The 17,594-nt window shown below is 38.5% G+C and overlaps 2 protein-coding genes across 12 annotated transcripts in view; both read left to right on the top strand.

Annotated features, from left to right (window-relative positions):
• The window catches only part of ATE1 (arginyltransferase 1), a 157,046-nt gene that overhangs the window by 44,854 nt on the left and 94,598 nt on the right, over window positions 1-17,594 (top strand). The gene's annotated exons all lie outside the window — the stretch shown is intronic.
• LOC108289224 (spindle and kinetochore-associated protein 2-like) lies at window positions 11,194-12,185 on the top strand. Its single transcript, XM_017508595.2, has one exon. The coding sequence runs from the start codon at window positions 11,410-11,412 to the stop codon at window positions 11,749-11,751; it is 342 nt and encodes a 113-aa protein (XP_017364084.1). The 5' UTR covers window positions 11,194-11,409; the 3' UTR covers window positions 11,752-12,185.

Below are 17,594 nucleotides of genomic sequence, written 5' to 3'. Positions count from 1 at the left end.
GAGAGAAATTGGTCCTTCATTTTAAAGAGCCTTGTTGTATCTTCATTACTCCCATGAATGTTTATTTAACTGCCACCTTATGTTCTATAAATTGCCATGATATTAAAAGAGAGCTAGAAAAATCAGAGGTCTTCAAGGAAGTTTCAGTTAGAGAGACCACTTGAAAATCCGTAAATTGATAAGAGAAGAGCAAAGTTATTAAGCTTGTGTTATAACAAGGCAATATTCTGGGTTCTTCATTCACTTTTTCACTTAATCCTTATCATGGTTTTCAGTATAGAACTGAGAATCCAGTGATAAAATTTTGAGAGATAAAAGCTATTAGATGTTTAGAGACCTAGATATCATTATGAGCTGCAGTTGCAGAAAAACTTGTAGATGATCATCGAGACTTGGAAAAGGAAGTAGAGAAAGGGTGGAAGCAGAGCATGTGAAGAGGTGGTGGGACTTAGAACCAAAGCTGGGTAACAGCTGCCTTTACTTACTAGCCATATGACATTGGGTAAATCACAACTTCAACTTCCCTGAGCCTCATTTTTCTTATCTTTTAAATACAAATAATAATTCTTACCTCTCAAATAAAGTAATGGAAATGGGAGCAGTTACAAACTCTGCTAGGCACATCATGGCACTATTTTGTGTTCTCTTAGGCTTCAGTCTGACGTGATGAGACTCTGTTCCTTGCCTTTCGTTTGTCCTTCCCTTTTTGCTTATTGTTTATTTCATTTTATGCTTTTCCTATTCCCAGCTTGTTCAAATCATACTCCCCTTTGGGGTTGAGACTCCATTTCCGTGTCCTTTCTGAGACCATTTCTGCTTTTATAACATATTGTTTATTTGGTTATTTAAACTATTGCTGCTGATAATGTGGTGTGGCCCACACTGGCACATTGCACAATGTGTGGTAGCCAGCTTGAGTGGTCACCAGGAGCAATGGATCAGACCAGATAGGGTTGTCCCATCCAGGTTTGGTCACATTGTCTAGGATCCAGGATCAAGGGGAAAGCAGAGTGGTACAGTGGAAAGAGCCTGGGCTTTGAAATGAGAAAGGCCCAAGCAGCCCATGGGTGAGCCATTGACTCCTGAGCTCTTTTTTTTAATCTAAAAATGGAGATAATAATACTAACATGGATATTGACATTAGATGAGGTGAGCTATGGCAAACACTGAGCACAGTGCCTGGCAGGTAGAATTTTAATTAAGGGTTAGGCATAAAGTGAAAAACAAACCATAAAAAAGTTGAAGACAATATAAGTTTTATAGCCTGCTCTATAGTTATGGAAGCACTTTCTAACTTCAAAAGCAACGGAAAGTATCAAAAAACAAAAGGTGAAAAAATTAATTAGATTATGTAAAGATCCATACTTTTGCACATGAAAACAAATATAGCTAAAAGGTAACTTGGGTAAAGTATGATGAAAGGGTTATACTTAATGTAATGATTTTTTAGAATCAATTAAAAATACTAATTTCTTTTGCATAAAATTTGGTTGGATTTTTATCAGGTAATTGACTAGATAAAATGCAAATGGTAATACATGTGTTTTAAATGATAATCCTATTAGTAATAAATGCAGTTTAAAATGACAATGAGCTACAATTTTTTTGATCCTATCACGATATCTTATTTTCTAAGTGAATGCTTGACAAGATATAATAAGATGGGATGTTTATAAATTTCATCCTTTATAGGAAGCAGTTTGGTCACATACGTTAAAGGTTTTGTATGCATTCATACCTGTGGTTGTGTAATTTTATTCCAAGAATCACTGTCAGAGAGGTAATCAAAGATGAGGACAAAACTTTCATAAAAATGTTTATTACAGCATTATTTATAATGGTTAAAAATTGTAAACAACCTAAATGTGGAACAGATCAAATAAATTATGACACAGACATATGATAGAACGCCCTACAGCCATTAAAATAGAGGTTATGAATATGTGCTTATGAGTATATATTGATAAATAACATCTAAAACAGATTTGATATATTGAGAGGTAAAAGCAGGGTGCAAAATTATACATGCATATCTCAGTTTAAAAACAATTCAAGTGCACAGAAAAGTAGAAAGGAGATGCACAAAATGTTAACAACTACAAAGTGTTAAGTTGTTTTGTCCTTTACTCTCCCAGTAAAGGGCCAACAGTGGATAGAGGTGCATTGGTAGCTTTTTGGTAATGCTTCTTGTAGTCAGTGTTTAACAGGTGTACATCAGTGGAGTCTCTTTGATTTGATGTGGAAACGGTGTCTAGCCTTGGAAAAAAGGGGCTGGCAGGAACTTAGATGAGATAATGTGGATAATGTGTAACACTGGACCCTCATTTTAGCAAAAGCTTAGAGGAATGAACAGGAATAAGGGTTTTTAGCAGAAGGCAATTGGGCTGGGTTGGCTTCCCTACGCAGGGACCAAATAAGAGGCTGGAGCTTGATGTCCACTTTACTGAAGCAAGTAGCAATTTGAGACTGTTACTAATGAGTGACAAAGATGCTTCTCAATAAATCTTACCAGTTGACGTCTCAAATGTAAGCTCATTGAGAGATGACCCTGTTTTTCTTGTGTTCCCATTCTTCGTATAAGTAGAAGATAGTCCTTCTAAAAATCTCAGAATACTTTGAGGCCCCTTTTACTGTCTCTGATGGATCTACGGTTCAGCAGGCACTGAGTCAGTAAATATTTGTTAAATGAATGAATGAACAGATGAATGCATGAATTTGGTGGGGCTTACACTGAGAGTAGCAGTCTTTTATCCATAATTTGGCAGGTTTCAGCTAAAAGTAGACAAGTTCCAACATTTATATATTTTTTTCTTTTTTTTTCCCATGTGTTTCACCTTAGTCATGGCCAGGGGACCAATATTTATATTTTAGCATGGTTAACCGTCTGTCTTCCTAGTTAGATTGTAGCTACTTAAGATTGAGACCTTTGTCCTTTTTAATCTTTGGATGCTCTTGGTTATAGATAGGGCTCAGAGTGTACCTAGAGTACACTAGCCGCACCTAGAGTGTATAGAGTATATGAAAATACACGCACACATGTGCACGTGCACACACACACACACACACACACACACATTTGTGAGACTGAGTCTCGCTCTGTCACCCAGGCTGGAGTGTAGTGGCACTTTCTCAGCTCACTGCAACCTCCACCTTCCATTGAAATGATTCTCTTGCCTCAGCCTCCCAAGTAGCTGGGATAACAGGCGCCTGCCACCATGCCTGGCTAATTTCTGTATTTTTAGTAGAGACGGGGTTTTGCCACGTTGGCCAGGCAGGTCTCGAACTCCTGACCTGAAGTGATCCGCTTGCCTCGTCCTCCCAAAGTGCTGGGATTACAGGTGTGAGCCACTATACCTAGCCACAAATATATACTTTTAAATTACATATTACTACTCTGATTAAGTATTGGGAATATGAGTGAGGAAGCTTCAATCTTTGGTGAAAATTGGAAGGGAAAGGATCCAGAGTTTAATGATAGTTTCTGTCCTTTTCTGTCTGCTTCCATCACTTAGTGATCTGGAGTGATGTTTTACCTTGGCTAAATTGTCTTTTTTATTACTGGGTTTATGACGTTGGAGAGGAAGAGAAATCAAAATTAAAGATGACCAATGTAAGTCACTTTTCTTGATGGGAAATACATTGAAGGCTTTCTGTTGGTATTTTCTAGTTTGGAATTCCACAGGGGCCACTTGAGGGCTTAGTTAGTGGCAGCTGCCCCCGAGTCTCCTCCAGCAGCACCAATCGGGGGCTGTTGTTCCTTTGCCACCACATAGCACCTGAGAGCCAAAGCAAAGCCAAGGCAGGACAGTGTTGGGAGCCTCTAAATGTTTAATTTTGCCATTAAGCTTATGATGTAGCTGGAGAAGGAAAATTACAAATATGGTCTATACCCTGCACCTTCTTTAATTTTGAATAAAAGTCAAATTATTCTGGCAGAGACAATAAAATACACGAGACTTGCAGTTGAAAACTGACTTTAAACTTCACTTTCTCCACAATGATTACTATGAATGAACCGTGTCCCTTTGTTGTAAGTCCTAAACAGTTAACTGCCACAGGAATCTAATGAAATTGTCAGGTTGTAGTAATTACATCAGTAATTTGATATGTTGTCATTTGAATGGACCATGTGTGGAGAGTCAGTTACTTCCCTCTGTGGGGCTGACCCTTTTACATTCCTGTAAGCTGAAGACTAATAGAGCTCATTAAGCTTTATGGGAAAAGAGCTTTTATCACCTCGTCAAGTCAGGCAGCATATTTCCATTAGATCCCTAATTTCGTGTGGCTCTGTAGCTGCTGATATGTACTCCCCTGCTAGGCTTACACTGGACCCAGCCTTTCAGACATTTTTATTGACATTTCTAAGTCTGAATTACATTTTGTGTGGCACCACTTACAGATGTCTTCAATTAAATGTAGGTAAATAAAAGGGATTATATATCAGAGCCTGAAAGATTCTTGAGTTTCTCTTGAGTCAAACTTTGCCAGCCAGTCCAGTAAGGCACAGTCTCATTGTCACTTTTGGAGGTAGAGAGCTATAGGAGAGGCATTTATAACAAAAATTAAACCTGGTGTGAATGTAGGTCACCTAGGTTTCTCTTTAGCTGTGTCATTCTGTTCCTTCATTTCAGATCAATTAAAATTTTCTATATTAACAGGATAATAATTTTCTGAGAAGTTAATACCTCTGGTATACAGGTACTGTGCTTAGCACTTTCCTTATTTTAATTATTACAGAATGTCAATGAGGTAGATATTCCCAATTTTCTTATGAAGAAAATTGAACCTAGAGAGGTAGATTAGGTAGGTGCTCAATATCACATCTGGTATGTGACAGTAATCACAAGCTAGGAAGGAAATCGAGTGTGGTTAAGATTCTAACATCACATGAAGTGATATGATAGCATTTGAAAGAAGACAGTGATTAGTTAGGGAGCCTTGAGGAAGGGTTTCTCAACCTTGGTAATGTCAGCATCTTGGGCTGGATAGTTCTTTGTTGTGAGGGACTGTCCCGCACATTATAGGAAGCTTAGCAGCATCTCTGGCTTCTGCTCATTAGATGCCAGTAGGACCCACCCCCCTGAGTTGCAACAAAATGTCTCCAGATTTTGGCAAATGCCCCTAGGTGGACAAAATAGCTCCTGTTGAAAACCACATCCCTAGAAAAGCCTTAAGAAAAAAAAAATGAGTACAAAGACGTATCCTTAGTAAGCCAATATGATGATAAAATGTTTTCAGTCTAACAAAAGACATGAAAAAGAAGAAAAAGTAAACAGAAATGTGGGACAAATAGAAAACAAATAGAAAGATGGCCCCTTAAATTCAGCCCTACGGATTATGATGGTACTAAATATAAATGGTCCAAGAGAAAACTCTGCCTCATACTAATTTCTGTTTCTGAATGTTTGCACCGTTCAACACAGTAGACAATGGTCATACTTAGGGGTCCCTGGTTCCCAGGCTGGGATCAGTACTGGTCTGTGGCCTGTTAGGAACTAGGACACTCGGCAGGTGAGCAGCAGGTGAGCAAGCATTGCTGCCTGAGCTCCACTTTCTGTCAGATCTGCAGTGGTATTAGATGCTCATAGGAGCGTGAACCCCATTGTGAACTGCTCATGTGAGGGAGCTAGTGTGTGCTGCTTATGAAAATCTAATGCCTGATGATGTGACTTGGAACAGTTTCATCCCTACCTCTTCTGTCAGAGATTGCCGGGCTAGATAAAGGAAAAAATCAACATCCATCTTATATATGAAGACATGGATAGGCTAAAAAGAAAAGGCTAGAGTAAAACACTATTATACAAATACTAATCCTAGGAAAGTTGGTTCATGCCTGTAATCCTAGCAACTCAGGAGGCAGAGGCAGGAGGATCATTTGAACCCAGAGTTTGAAACCAGCCAGGGCAACATAGTGAGACCCCACCATCTCTAAAAGAAAAATAAAAAAATTAGCTGGGCATAGTGGCTTGTGCATGTAGTCCCAGCTATGAGAGAGACTGAGGCAGGAGGATCATTTCAGCCTTGAAGTTTGAGGCTGCAGTGAGCTATGATCACACCACTGCAGTTCAGACTGGGCAATAGAGCAATACCACATCTCTAAAAATAAAAATGAAAAAAATTTAAAAATGAAAAATTTTAAGTCATAGTGGCTGTATTCTTATCAAAGTAGATTTCAGGGCAAAGATGGAAGAAAGTGACTTTTCATAAGGATAAAAAGGTCAGTTTATCAAATGAATATGCAGTAATTTGAAATGTGATCCATTTAACAGAGCCTCAAGATAACATGAAATAAAAACTAATAGAACCAAAGGAAGAAACGTAGTAACTGGGAACTTTAGGACAACTTTCTCAGTAATTGATAGAACATTTAGACAGGAAATTAGAAGTAAAATAGGAGGCATGAACAATACTACCACACAGTACGCTCAAGAGTAGCCGTGCATGGGGTGCTGGCTAGCCATATGTATACTAACCTTTAATTTCATGCAAATTAAGAGATGAGTTAGTCAGAAGTCCATATAAAAGGGGCAGTAACTTCCAGGTGTTGCCGTGGTCTTTGTAAACTGTCATGGCACTAGTGGGAGTGTCTTATGCTGAATGAACAGCGAAGGCAACTAGAGGTCACTTTTGGTGCCATCTAGTGGTTCTTGCTGGTTTCTTCATTTCATCCTGATTGGCAAGTAAGTTCTGCAGGTTTCCTACCTCAGCAGTATTCATTTGGTTGTTAGGAAGAAAAGAGATCGGGCACAGTGGCTTATGCCTGTAATCCCAGCACTTTGGGAGGCTGAATCACTTGAGCTCAGGAGTTTGAGACCAGCCTGGGCAACATGGCAAAACCACGTCTCTACCAAAAAAAAAAAAAAAAAAAAAAGCCTAGTTGGTTGTGGTGATGGGTGCCTGTAGTTCCAGCAATTAGGGAGGCTGAGGTAGGAGGATCACCTGAACCCAGGATTTCAAGGCTGCAGTGAGCTGTGCTTACACCACTGCACTCCAAAGGGAGAAAAGAAAGGACCATAGGAACCTAACCATCTTTTGAGTCTGCCTCTGAAGTATCATTGCTTGGAGGGGCTGTAGATATCAAGGTATCTTCAGTGTCTAGAATTCAGAAGGAATGGCTGTTACTCAAAACTGGGTCCTGTACGGAGCTCGCAGAGGCAGCAGTGAAGGGATGAGGTGGGCAGAAGGTTGAGTTTTTAAGCTGAGGAAGGGAGTTAATTTTACTGAATGAGGAGAACACTGAAAATCACATATCCAAACAGCTGGCCCAAATTTGAGAGCAGTGGAGATAAGGCTGGGAAGAGGGCTGAGCTGGTGAATTGGGGGAAGGTTTTACCTGCTCACTGGTCTAAGGCCTGGGAGGCTCAGCTTTGTTTAAAGAGCCAGGCCTAGGGCACGAAGAGGTAACTTCTCGGGCTAGACTTCCTCAGAGAATAATTGGCACTCTGCTCTTGATACTGAGTTGAATAATCAGAAGTTGAAAGCTAGGCTGTTTCTTGATCCATTGGGCAAAAGCAGAAAATACAAGTACATTGTTGTTATTCTAGTTATGAGGGCTTATAGTACTTCAGTTAGTTTTGGGATGTCACCTGGTAATCGAGTCAATGTAAGTTACAACCATATATCTCATGATATCAACTGGAAGTCTTTTTCCAGAAGCCAATCTCGTATGATAAGATGTACCAAAGTTGATTCTGAGAATAAAGAAAATACACTTAGAATAGAAACTAAACATTAAATAGAAAAATGCCATAAATTTTCTGGCTGAAGATTTTCCTGCTTGGGGCTTGGATTAGTATAGATATCTTAAAATCCAAGTCATTCATGACATCTTTTTGCTGGGTCAGTCTTCCTTTAGCAAGTAGTCGTATTCATCATTGCTGCAAGGACCTTTCAGTTGTGTTGAAAATTAGGGTCATTTGCCTTGACAATTTTCATTGCCCATTAGATGTGCTTGAATGCTTCAGAAAATGTTTGAATAGTAAATCCTAGGGTGGATTAGTTTCCATGGGGACATCGGTCTTGTTTGATGTTGGCAGTCATTGAGTTCTCTATCTGGGTTGTCACTGTGGGATGTATTTTTCCCTTATAAGAAATATTGGAAAAGCAGGAGTCTCAAATTGAACTGACATTAAATAAGGGCTCACATAAGGATAGTTACTCAGGATTCTAAGGTGTTGGCTAGAGTGCTTCATAAACACCGACCTGTAGAATTGAGAAGTTTGGGATTCTGTTACTTAGCCTTTTTGATAGTGCCTCACTAAAAGTCTTTTTGTTGGAGAATTAGGATTTAAAATAAAAGGAAATGTCAAAGTAGAGAAAATGACTTAAAAACATCCTGATATTTATTTGTTCTGCAGTAAAAATGCAGAAGTAAATTTCTTTCTTATTTATCTCCAACTTATTAAAAACATTTGCTGTACCTCCTTTCTCAGTTACATAAGCTTCGTAAAGTTTCATTAACATTTTTATTTCAGCACTTTGAGTATTAAGTTGTGAATGTTGGGGTAAACCTTTTTGCTTTCATGGAAACATTTAAATTCCAAAGAATTATATCATTGAGAAATATATTTCTTTGTTCACTCTTTGATTTAGTGAGTGGCTACAGTCTCTTACCTCCTTTTGTTGACTAGAGCGTGTTGATACAGAGTGATTGTGTGTGTTTGGCATGGTGGACCGCAGAAGCAGTATCCAGTGAGACGGACACTGAACTGAGTGAGAGTTGGGAATTTCAGGCTTTGGTCTTTCCTAGCATTCCTCTAAATTGGCTTTGTGACCTTGGGCAAGCCCCTGAGTCACCCTCCTTTTCTCACTTATAGAGTAAGAGTATTCCAGATAAAGAGGTCCCTCAAAACTAAGTGAACTTAGCCAACATGTTAACATGTATTATAGCATTTTCTCATTCTTAGATATTATAAACCAAAGCCAATAAAATTCACTTCCTTCAATGTGCCATACTTTCTCAAGTTGTGTCTTCACTATGCTATTTTATATTCTATAACAAGCTGTCACTTTAGAATAATCCTACTCACATTTTCCTTAAAATGAAAATCTTTTTTTAAAAAATTATATTTCAATTTTTGAGATAGAGTCTTACTCTGTTGCCCAGGCTGGAGTGTAGTGGCAAGGCAAGATCTTGGCTCACTGCAACCTCTACCTCCCAGGTTCAAGTGATACTCCTGCCTCAGCCTTCTGAGTAGCTGGGATTATAGGCACCTGACACCGTGCCTGGTTAGTGGTTTTTTTTTTTTTTTTTTTTTTTTTTTTTTTTGAGACAAGAGTCTTACTCTGTTGTCCAGGCTGGAGTGTAGTGGCGCGATCTTGGCTTACTGCAACCACCACCTCCTAGGTTCAAGCACTTCTCTGCCTCAGCCTCCTGAGGAGCTGGGATTACAGGTACCCACCACCATGTCTGGCTAATTTTTTTTGTATTTTTAGTAGAGACGGAGTTTCACCATCTGGGTCAGGCTGGTCTTAAAAACTCCTGACCTCATGATCTGCCCACCTCGGCCTCCCAAAGTGTTGAGATTACAGGCATGAGCCACCATAAATTTTGTATTTTTAGTAGAGATGGGGTTTCACTATGTTGGCTAGGTTGGCCTTGAACTCCTGACCTCAAGTGATTCACCCACTGTGGCCTCCCATAGTATTGGGATTAAAGGTGTGAGCCACCACTCCTGGCCTAAAAAGTCTTATACCATTATTCAGCTTCCACAAATGTATGTCTGTTATTTTTGCCCTTAATATGGCCTCAACGATCCATATTAATTATATCTCTTAATAAAATAATAACTTTTCTTTCATAGAGAGAACTGGGAATTAGCTCATTGAGAAGGAACTGTTTTGTATGGATATTATAACAGACTGAGAAAGTATGTAAATGAAACAAATTGCACAAATTTCTTACATATCTCTTTTGTACCTTCTTATGCACATCTTACGGTGGCAGAGCTGAGCATGTTTATTGATAGACACAAAAGATGTAGCCATTCTGTAGTATATATATAAATGATAAGAAAAAGTAGATAAACTTTAAATTATGCTCATTGTTTTAGTGTTTATTCCTACTTAGAAACTATTCAGGTATCCAAAGATGAGTTAGTTCATTTGTTAATTTACATTAATTTATGTTTTAAAATTACTTAAGGATCTTCAAAATTATCGTGAAGTCAACCTGAACCAAAATATATAAAAGTGCTTGTCATTTGTTCAGCATCACTAATCATTAGAGAAATACAAAGCAAAACCAAAATGAGATATCATTTTATGCCTATTAGGTGGGCTATTATTTTAAAAAAATGGAAAACGGTAAGTGTTGGCGTGGTTGTAGAGAAATTGGAGCTCTTGTGCCTTTCTGGTGAGAACATGAAATGGTGTGGCTGCAGTGGAAAAATGTATAACAGTTCCTCAAAACATTAAAAATGGAATTGCCATGTTATCCAGCAATTCTGTTTGTGCATGTATACACAAGGGAAAGTAGGGACTTGAACAATATAGCAGTGTGCATAGCAGCAGCATTCACAGTAGCCAAAGGTAGAAACAACCCAGGTGTTCATCAGTGGATGCATGGATAAACAAAATGATTTATAGACACAGTAGAATATTATTCAGCCTTAAAAAAGGAAGGAAATTCTCAATCACACATGCTGCGTGAACCTTGGCAACATTATGCTAAGTGCAATAAGCCCATTATAAAAGGACAGATACTGTATTATCTACTTATATCAGGTAAATAGAGTAGTCAAGTGCATACAGACAGAAAGTAGAGTGATGGTTGCCAGGGGCTGGGGAGAGGGGAGAATAGAGAGTTAATTATTTAATGGGTACATAGTTTCTGTCTGGGATGATCAAAAATTATTAATAGATTGTGTGGATATTTACACAATAATGTGAATGTACTTGGTGACCCTAAACTGTACACTTACAAATTGTTAAAATGGGCAGCTAGACACATTCTGTGTCTTTGCTGTTGTGAATAAAGCTATCATGAATGTATGCGTGCCTGTGTCTTTTTGGCAGTGTTTTATTTTCCTTTGGGTATATGCCCAATAATGGGATTGCTGGGTTTAGTACTAGTTCTGTTTTTAGTTCTTTGAGAAACCTCTACACTGCTTTCCACAGTGGTTGAAGTAGCCTATCAAAAGTAGATTGGATAAAGAAAATATGGTACATATACACCATGGAATACTATGGAGCCATAACAAAGAACAAAATTATGTCCCTTGCAGCAACATGGATGCAGCTGGAGACCATTATCCTAAGAAAACCAACACAGAATCAGAAAACCACATGTTCTTGCTTTTAAGTGGGAGTTAAACCTTGGGTACACATGGACCTAAAGATGGGAACTGTAGACACTGGAGGCTATGATAAAAGGAAGGGAGTGGGACAAGGGTTGAAGTTGGGTGGGACATGAAGGTGGAAGTTGGTAAACTGGAACTGATGTTCCAGAAAGCTGAGTCTGATCTGGATTACATTCAGTACCGGCTGGAATATGAAATCAAGTCTAATCATCCTGATTCAGCTGGCGAGAAAAATCCAGTTACAGTCTTAAAGGAATTGTCAGCGATAAAGTCTCGATATCAAAGTTTATGTGCACGCTTTAAACCAGTTGCTGTTGGGCAGAAAGAGTCTAAGAGCTGCATTTGTGCTGCTGTGAATAAGACTATGAATGTGATACAAAACCTTCAAAAGCAAACAGACCCGGAGTTGTCACCATTGACTGAAGAAGAGAAAACTGCGCAGAGCAATTAAAATCTCACATGCCAGATTTATGAAGAAATGGACTTAGAAAGGAAACTCTTTAACAGAGAAGAGCTCAATTCCAGATAAACTTAGGAAGATGTCTTGTTAAAACTTGATGCCTAGAGGTTGGAGGCTGGTGAAGAAGGTTTGGCATCATTCACTGGATAATGATCCCTTTCATGAGAGAGACTGTAAGAAGAAGGGCAGATAATATATGAATAAAATTCAACCAAAAGAGTAAAAAAAAAAAAAGAAAAAAAAGAAAAACTGTTGGTACTGTGCTTACTACCTGGGTGTTGGGACCATTTGTATCCCAAACCTCAGTATCATAAAGGATACCCATGTAATAAACCTTCATCTGTAGTCTCTGAATCTAAAAAGTGGAAATTTTTTTTCTTTTTTTTTTTATTGTATTTTAGGTTTTGGGGTACATGTGAAGAACATGCAAGATTGTTTCATAGGTACACACTTGGCAGTGTGATTTGCTGCCTTCCTCCCCATCACCTATATCTGGCATTTCTCCCCATGCTATCTCTTCCCAACTCCCCACCCCGCCACTGTCCCTCCCCTATTTCCCCCCAACAGACCCCAGTATATAGTGCTCCCCTCCCTGTGTCCATGTGTTCTCATTGTTCAACACCCGCCTGTGAGTGAGAACATGCGGTGTTTGATTTTCTGCTCTTCTGTCAGTTTGCTGAGAATGATGGTTTCCACGTTCATCAATGTCCCTACAAAGGACACTAACTCATCGTTTTTTATGGCTGCATAATATTCCATGGTGTATATGTGCCACATTTTCCCTGTCCAGTCTATCATCGATGGGCATTTGGATTGGTTCCAGGTCTTTGCTCTTGTAAACAGTGCTGCAGTGAACATTCGTGTGCATGTGTCCTTATAGTAGGATGATTTATAATCCTTTGGATATATACCCAGTAATGGGATTGCTGGGTCAAATGGAATTTCTATTTCTAGGTCTTTGAGGAATTGCCACACTGTCTTCCACAATGGTTGAACTAATTTACACTACCACCGACAGTGTAAAAGTGTTGCTATTTCTCCACATCCTCTCCAGCATCTGTTGTCTCCAGATTTTTTAATGATCGCCATTCTAACTGGCGTGAGATGGTATCTCAATATAGTTTTGATTTGCATTTCTCTGATGACCAGTGATGATGAGCATTTTTTCATATGTTTGTTGGCCTCATGTATGTTTTCTTTTGTAAAGTGTCTGTTCATATCCTTTGCCCACTTTTGATAGGCTTGTTTTTTTCTTGTAAATCTGTTTTAGTTCTTTGTAAAAAAAAAGTTGAAATTTTTTAAAAACCCAGTGAAGAAAACAATTAAAAAAAAAAAGAAAAAAAGTGGTTAAAATAAATTTTATGTATGTTTTACTATAAATAAAAAATGTTTAAGCAATATTTATCAGAATTATAATTCAATTTAGTTAAACACAAACTTACATTTTTCAAAATCTTCAGCATTACAGAGCTATGATGTTAGTTTTTTGATCAGTAAACCATTGAGTAGTTTTGAAAGTTGAGTTGAACTCCTCTCATTAGAAACCAACCCCTGTGTAGGCATCCTTCATTTTGTTTCACTTCGTTGTGCTTCTCAGAAACAGCGTTTATTACAAATGGAAGGTTTGTGACCATCCTATGTTGAATAAGCCTGTTGGTGTCATTTTTCCAACACCATTTTTTGATTGAAATATTTTTAAATTAACATATATATAGTATATTTAGACATGCTATTGAACACTTAATAGACTACAGCATAGTGTAAACAGTATTCATCGGAACACCAAAAAATTTACGTGATTTGCCTTATTGTGATAATCACTTTATTGCAATGGTCTGGAACAAAACCCATAATACCTGCAAGGTATACCTATATAATTATTATTATATTTTTACAACAGAGTCTGGCTCTGTCACCCAGGCTGGAGTGCAGTAGCGTGATCTCGGCTCACTGCAGCCTCTTCCTCCTGGGTTCAAGCAATTCTCCTGCCTCAGCCTCCTGAGTAGCTGGTATTATAGGTGCCTGCCACCATACCCAGCTAATTTTTGTATATTTAGTAGAGTCGGGTTTTTTTCATGTAGGCCAGGCTGGTCTCCAACTCCTGCCCTCAAGTATTCTGCTTGCCTTAGCCTCTCAAAGTGCTGGGATTACAGATGTGAGCCACTGAGCCCGACCAGGTATGCCTATATTATTTTTTAAATCCACTCATGTGTTATATTTAATACTAATAATTATGAGAAAAGACAAAACTTTTTTTCCCTCTCAAACCAAACATTTTAAAATGGCTTGACTTATCCAAAGATTTATCATAGTTATGTATACTTGGATTCTTTTTTTTTTTTTTTTTTTTTTTTTTTTTTTTTTTTTTTTTTTTTTTTTTTTTTTTTTTTTTGGTTTTTTTTTTTTTTTTTTTTTTTCAGAGACATAGTTTTGCTCATGTTGCCCAGGCTGGAGGGTAATGGCATGATCTTGGCCCACTGCAATCTTTGCCTCTTGGGTTCAAGCGATTCTCCTGCCTCAGCCTCCTAAGTAGCTGGTATTACAGGCACTCACCACCACACCTGGCTAATTTTTGTATTTTTAGTAGAGACCAGGGTTTCACCATGTTGGCCAGGCTGGTCTCTAACGCCTGACCTTAGGTGATTTGCCTACCTCAGCTTCCCAAACTGCTGGGATTACAGGTGTGAGCCACTGCACCTGGCCTATACTTGGATTCTTAAAAATGTTTCTGAGCTAACAGTTTCTGTTACGAGTTTCTTTATTTTCTGTGAATGTGGAGAATATACGTGCTTTTTTATCTCTGTAAATCAATTTTACAGAGCTCTTCTGTTTAAGAGCTGTGATGTGTAATTTATTAATACCCTCTGGAGGTAGAATATTTCATACATAATGAGAATGAAGCCTTCTCTGAATTATAGATGCTCAAACATGTAGAAGGCTCTTCACCTCAGTTCTACAACTTTATGGATCACAAGCAAACGCAGAAACTTATTGTTTCAGATCTCACAGGAGCGATTGAACTTACAAATATCCAAACAGACAAACAAAAAGACTAACAAACCAGATTCTTTGTCATCCATCCAACAGAGACCGTGAACGAAATCTACCTATTACTGTTGCAGTCTGGCCAGTGCACCACAACATTTCAGTCTTGTCGTTTGAGGTGGTACCTGGAGTTCTTTGTCTCACAACCAAGAAAATTAAGGAGCGTGGACACAAGAGTGAGGTTGGAGTGAAAGTTAAGTGAAAGAAAAAAGCTCTCTATAGGAGAGAGGGGGCCTGAGAGAGGTTGCCGTTTTTACTGTTGAATACAAAAGCTTTTATAAGAAACGCCTCTCATCTCTGTAGCTGTTTGTGTAACTTTTTAAATCTGTGGAGCTGTCTGTGTAATTTCCACTATCTGTGCAGCTGTGGGCTTGTCTTTAGGCAAGCACAAATTGCAGCTTCTCTTGGTTGTACAACTGTGGGTATGTTTTGGGTAAGGTCCCCCACTCCCCGTGCAAGTTCCCATGGAGCCCACCATGTACATGCCTGAAAAGGGAAATAAACTTTTTCCTGGGAGGCCACAGATTACACCAGAACAATGGCTTCTGTGTTGGGCCTTGCTTTCTTATCTGTGCACCTGTAGCCCGAGTTTTCCCCAGACTGCTCTATTTGTGCCTGTAGTTTGATTTTTCAGACTGTTTTTGTGTTTGAAGGAGTTTTACCAAGGACCCATCCTGCTGTCTTCCTGACCAGCTTATTTTCCTTTCTCAGTACTACCCTCATTGGGGGTAGTATGTTGGTCATGAGTGAACCAGAAACACAAAGGCACAAACTTAGTAGAGAAGGAGAAAAATACATAGAGAAACAGTGAGCAAAGTTAGAGCTTTATTGCTGCATGGGCATCTCTTTGGGAGCCAAGAAAAGATGTGTTAGGCTTAACAGACTGTAAGGTGTGTTTCTCATTTACTGAGCTCCATCAGGTCCACTTTAGCTTCTCAGTGGATGACTTCCAGAACTGCTGACTATAATTTTTAAAAGGCAAAATTGTGACCTTCATGCAAATAGAGGATGAACACATGCCAAATATTGACTCAATTAGTGCAAAACCAGTAAGGCATTAAAACTGGTACAAAGAGCATATTGAGAGATATGCATGCGATTTAATAGGAGATTGAGGTGAGATTACTGGATTAGATAAAAACAATTGGCTATTGTCTTACATGGTGGCAAACTGTAACCTTTGGGGTCCTTTCTGTGAATAGAAATCTACAGGTTAACCTCTGCACTTGTGGAGTTGTAAAATAACTCAGTCAATAGAAAATCAAGCCTAGAGCTTCACTGAAAGAATAGTCAGTGCTATAGTGTCAATGTTTGTTTCCCCCCAAAATTTATATGTTAGAACCTAATACTCAGTGTCGTAGTATTCTAAGAGGTGAGACCTTTTGGAAAGTGATTATGTTATACATGCTCTGCCCTAAATAATGGGATTATGTGCCCTTTTAAAGTAGTTGAAAGGAGCTACCATCCCCTACTATTATGTGAAGACATAAAAGGCACCATTTGTGAGTAACAAACCCTCACCAGACACCAAATCTGTTTGTGCTTTGAACTTGCACTTTTTGGCCTTGAGAACTGTGCACAATAAATTTCTATTGTTTATAAAATGCCCAGTGTAAGGTATCTTGTTGTAGCAGCCTGGATAGACTAAGACACACAATAATCTATTTTCAGATAATCTTTCTACCACCGTTTTTTTGTTTTTTTTTTTTTTTGAGATGGAGTTTTGCTCTTGTTTTTTTTTCTGGAGTGCAGTGGGGCAATCTCAGCTCATTGCAACCTCTGCCTCCCAGAATTCAAGTGATTCTTCTGCCTCAGCCTTCTGAGTAGCTGGGTTGCAGGTATCCGTCACTATGCCCGGCTAATTTTTTGTATTTTCAGCAGACATGGGGTTTCGCCATATAGGGCAGGCTGGTCTCAAACTTTTGACATCAGGTAATCTGCCCACCTTGGCCTCCCAAAATACTGGGATTACAGGCATGAGCCATGGCACCTGGCCTTTTTTTTTTTTAATTAACAGTGATAATTGAGTATTCCTTATCTGTTTCTATTTAATAATTACATGTTAAGTAGTCTTTATCTGAAATGCCTGGAAGCAAAGTATTTTGGATTTTTTTCAGATTTTGGAATATTTGCATTAAACTTACCGATTGAGCATCCCAAGCCTGGAAATCTAAACTCTGAAATGCTCCAATGCACATTTCCTGTGAACATCATGTCAGTGTTCAAAAAGTTTCTGATTATGGAACATTTGCATCTTGGATTTTTGGGTATGGGATGCTTGACCTAAACTAATAATTCTTCAATTTAGTTTTTAAAAACTCTTGATTTTAACATTGATGCGTGTTTATCTAAAAATATGGAAAATAGAGAAAAGCATTTAAAAATTACTCATAATCACTCTTGATAATATTAAATTTATTTTCCCCTGTCGTTAGTGTCTAATTGTCTGCCAGAAAATTAGGAATCTGTTGCACTTGATTTTTAAGTCACTTACCTATGTGATATTTTAACAGTGAGCATTACCAGTTGCATTTTCCAAATTAATTATTTTTTCATTTCTTAACTGTAGGCCATTATTTCAAATTTCTTAAATTTAGTTTTTGGTGTTTCAAAGAAATCATAGATTTTGAAGCCACCATGGCTTAGCACATCTTTGTGTTTCAATTACCTAACTGTGTTTTTGAGACATAGTCTTGCTCTGTCACTCAGGCTGGAGTGCAATGGTGCAATCTCGGCTCACTATAATCCTCGCCCCCCAGGTTCAAGCAATTCTCCCGCCTCAGCCTTCC

Source organism: Cebus imitator, unplaced genomic scaffold, assembly GCF_001604975.1.
Source record: "Cebus imitator isolate Cc_AM_T3 unplaced genomic scaffold, Cebus_imitator-1.0 Scaffold396, whole genome shotgun sequence".
Classification (NCBI taxonomy): Eukaryota; Metazoa; Chordata; class Mammalia; order Primates; family Cebidae; genus Cebus; species Cebus imitator.
This window is presented reverse-complemented; position numbering and strand designations above follow the sequence as displayed.

What these genes read in the sequence shown, in the direction of transcription:
- LOC108289224 (XM_017508595.2), top strand. Translation starts at nt 11,410, where the DNA reads ATGAAGGTGGAAGTTGGTAAACTGGAACTGATGTTCCAGAAAGCTGAG.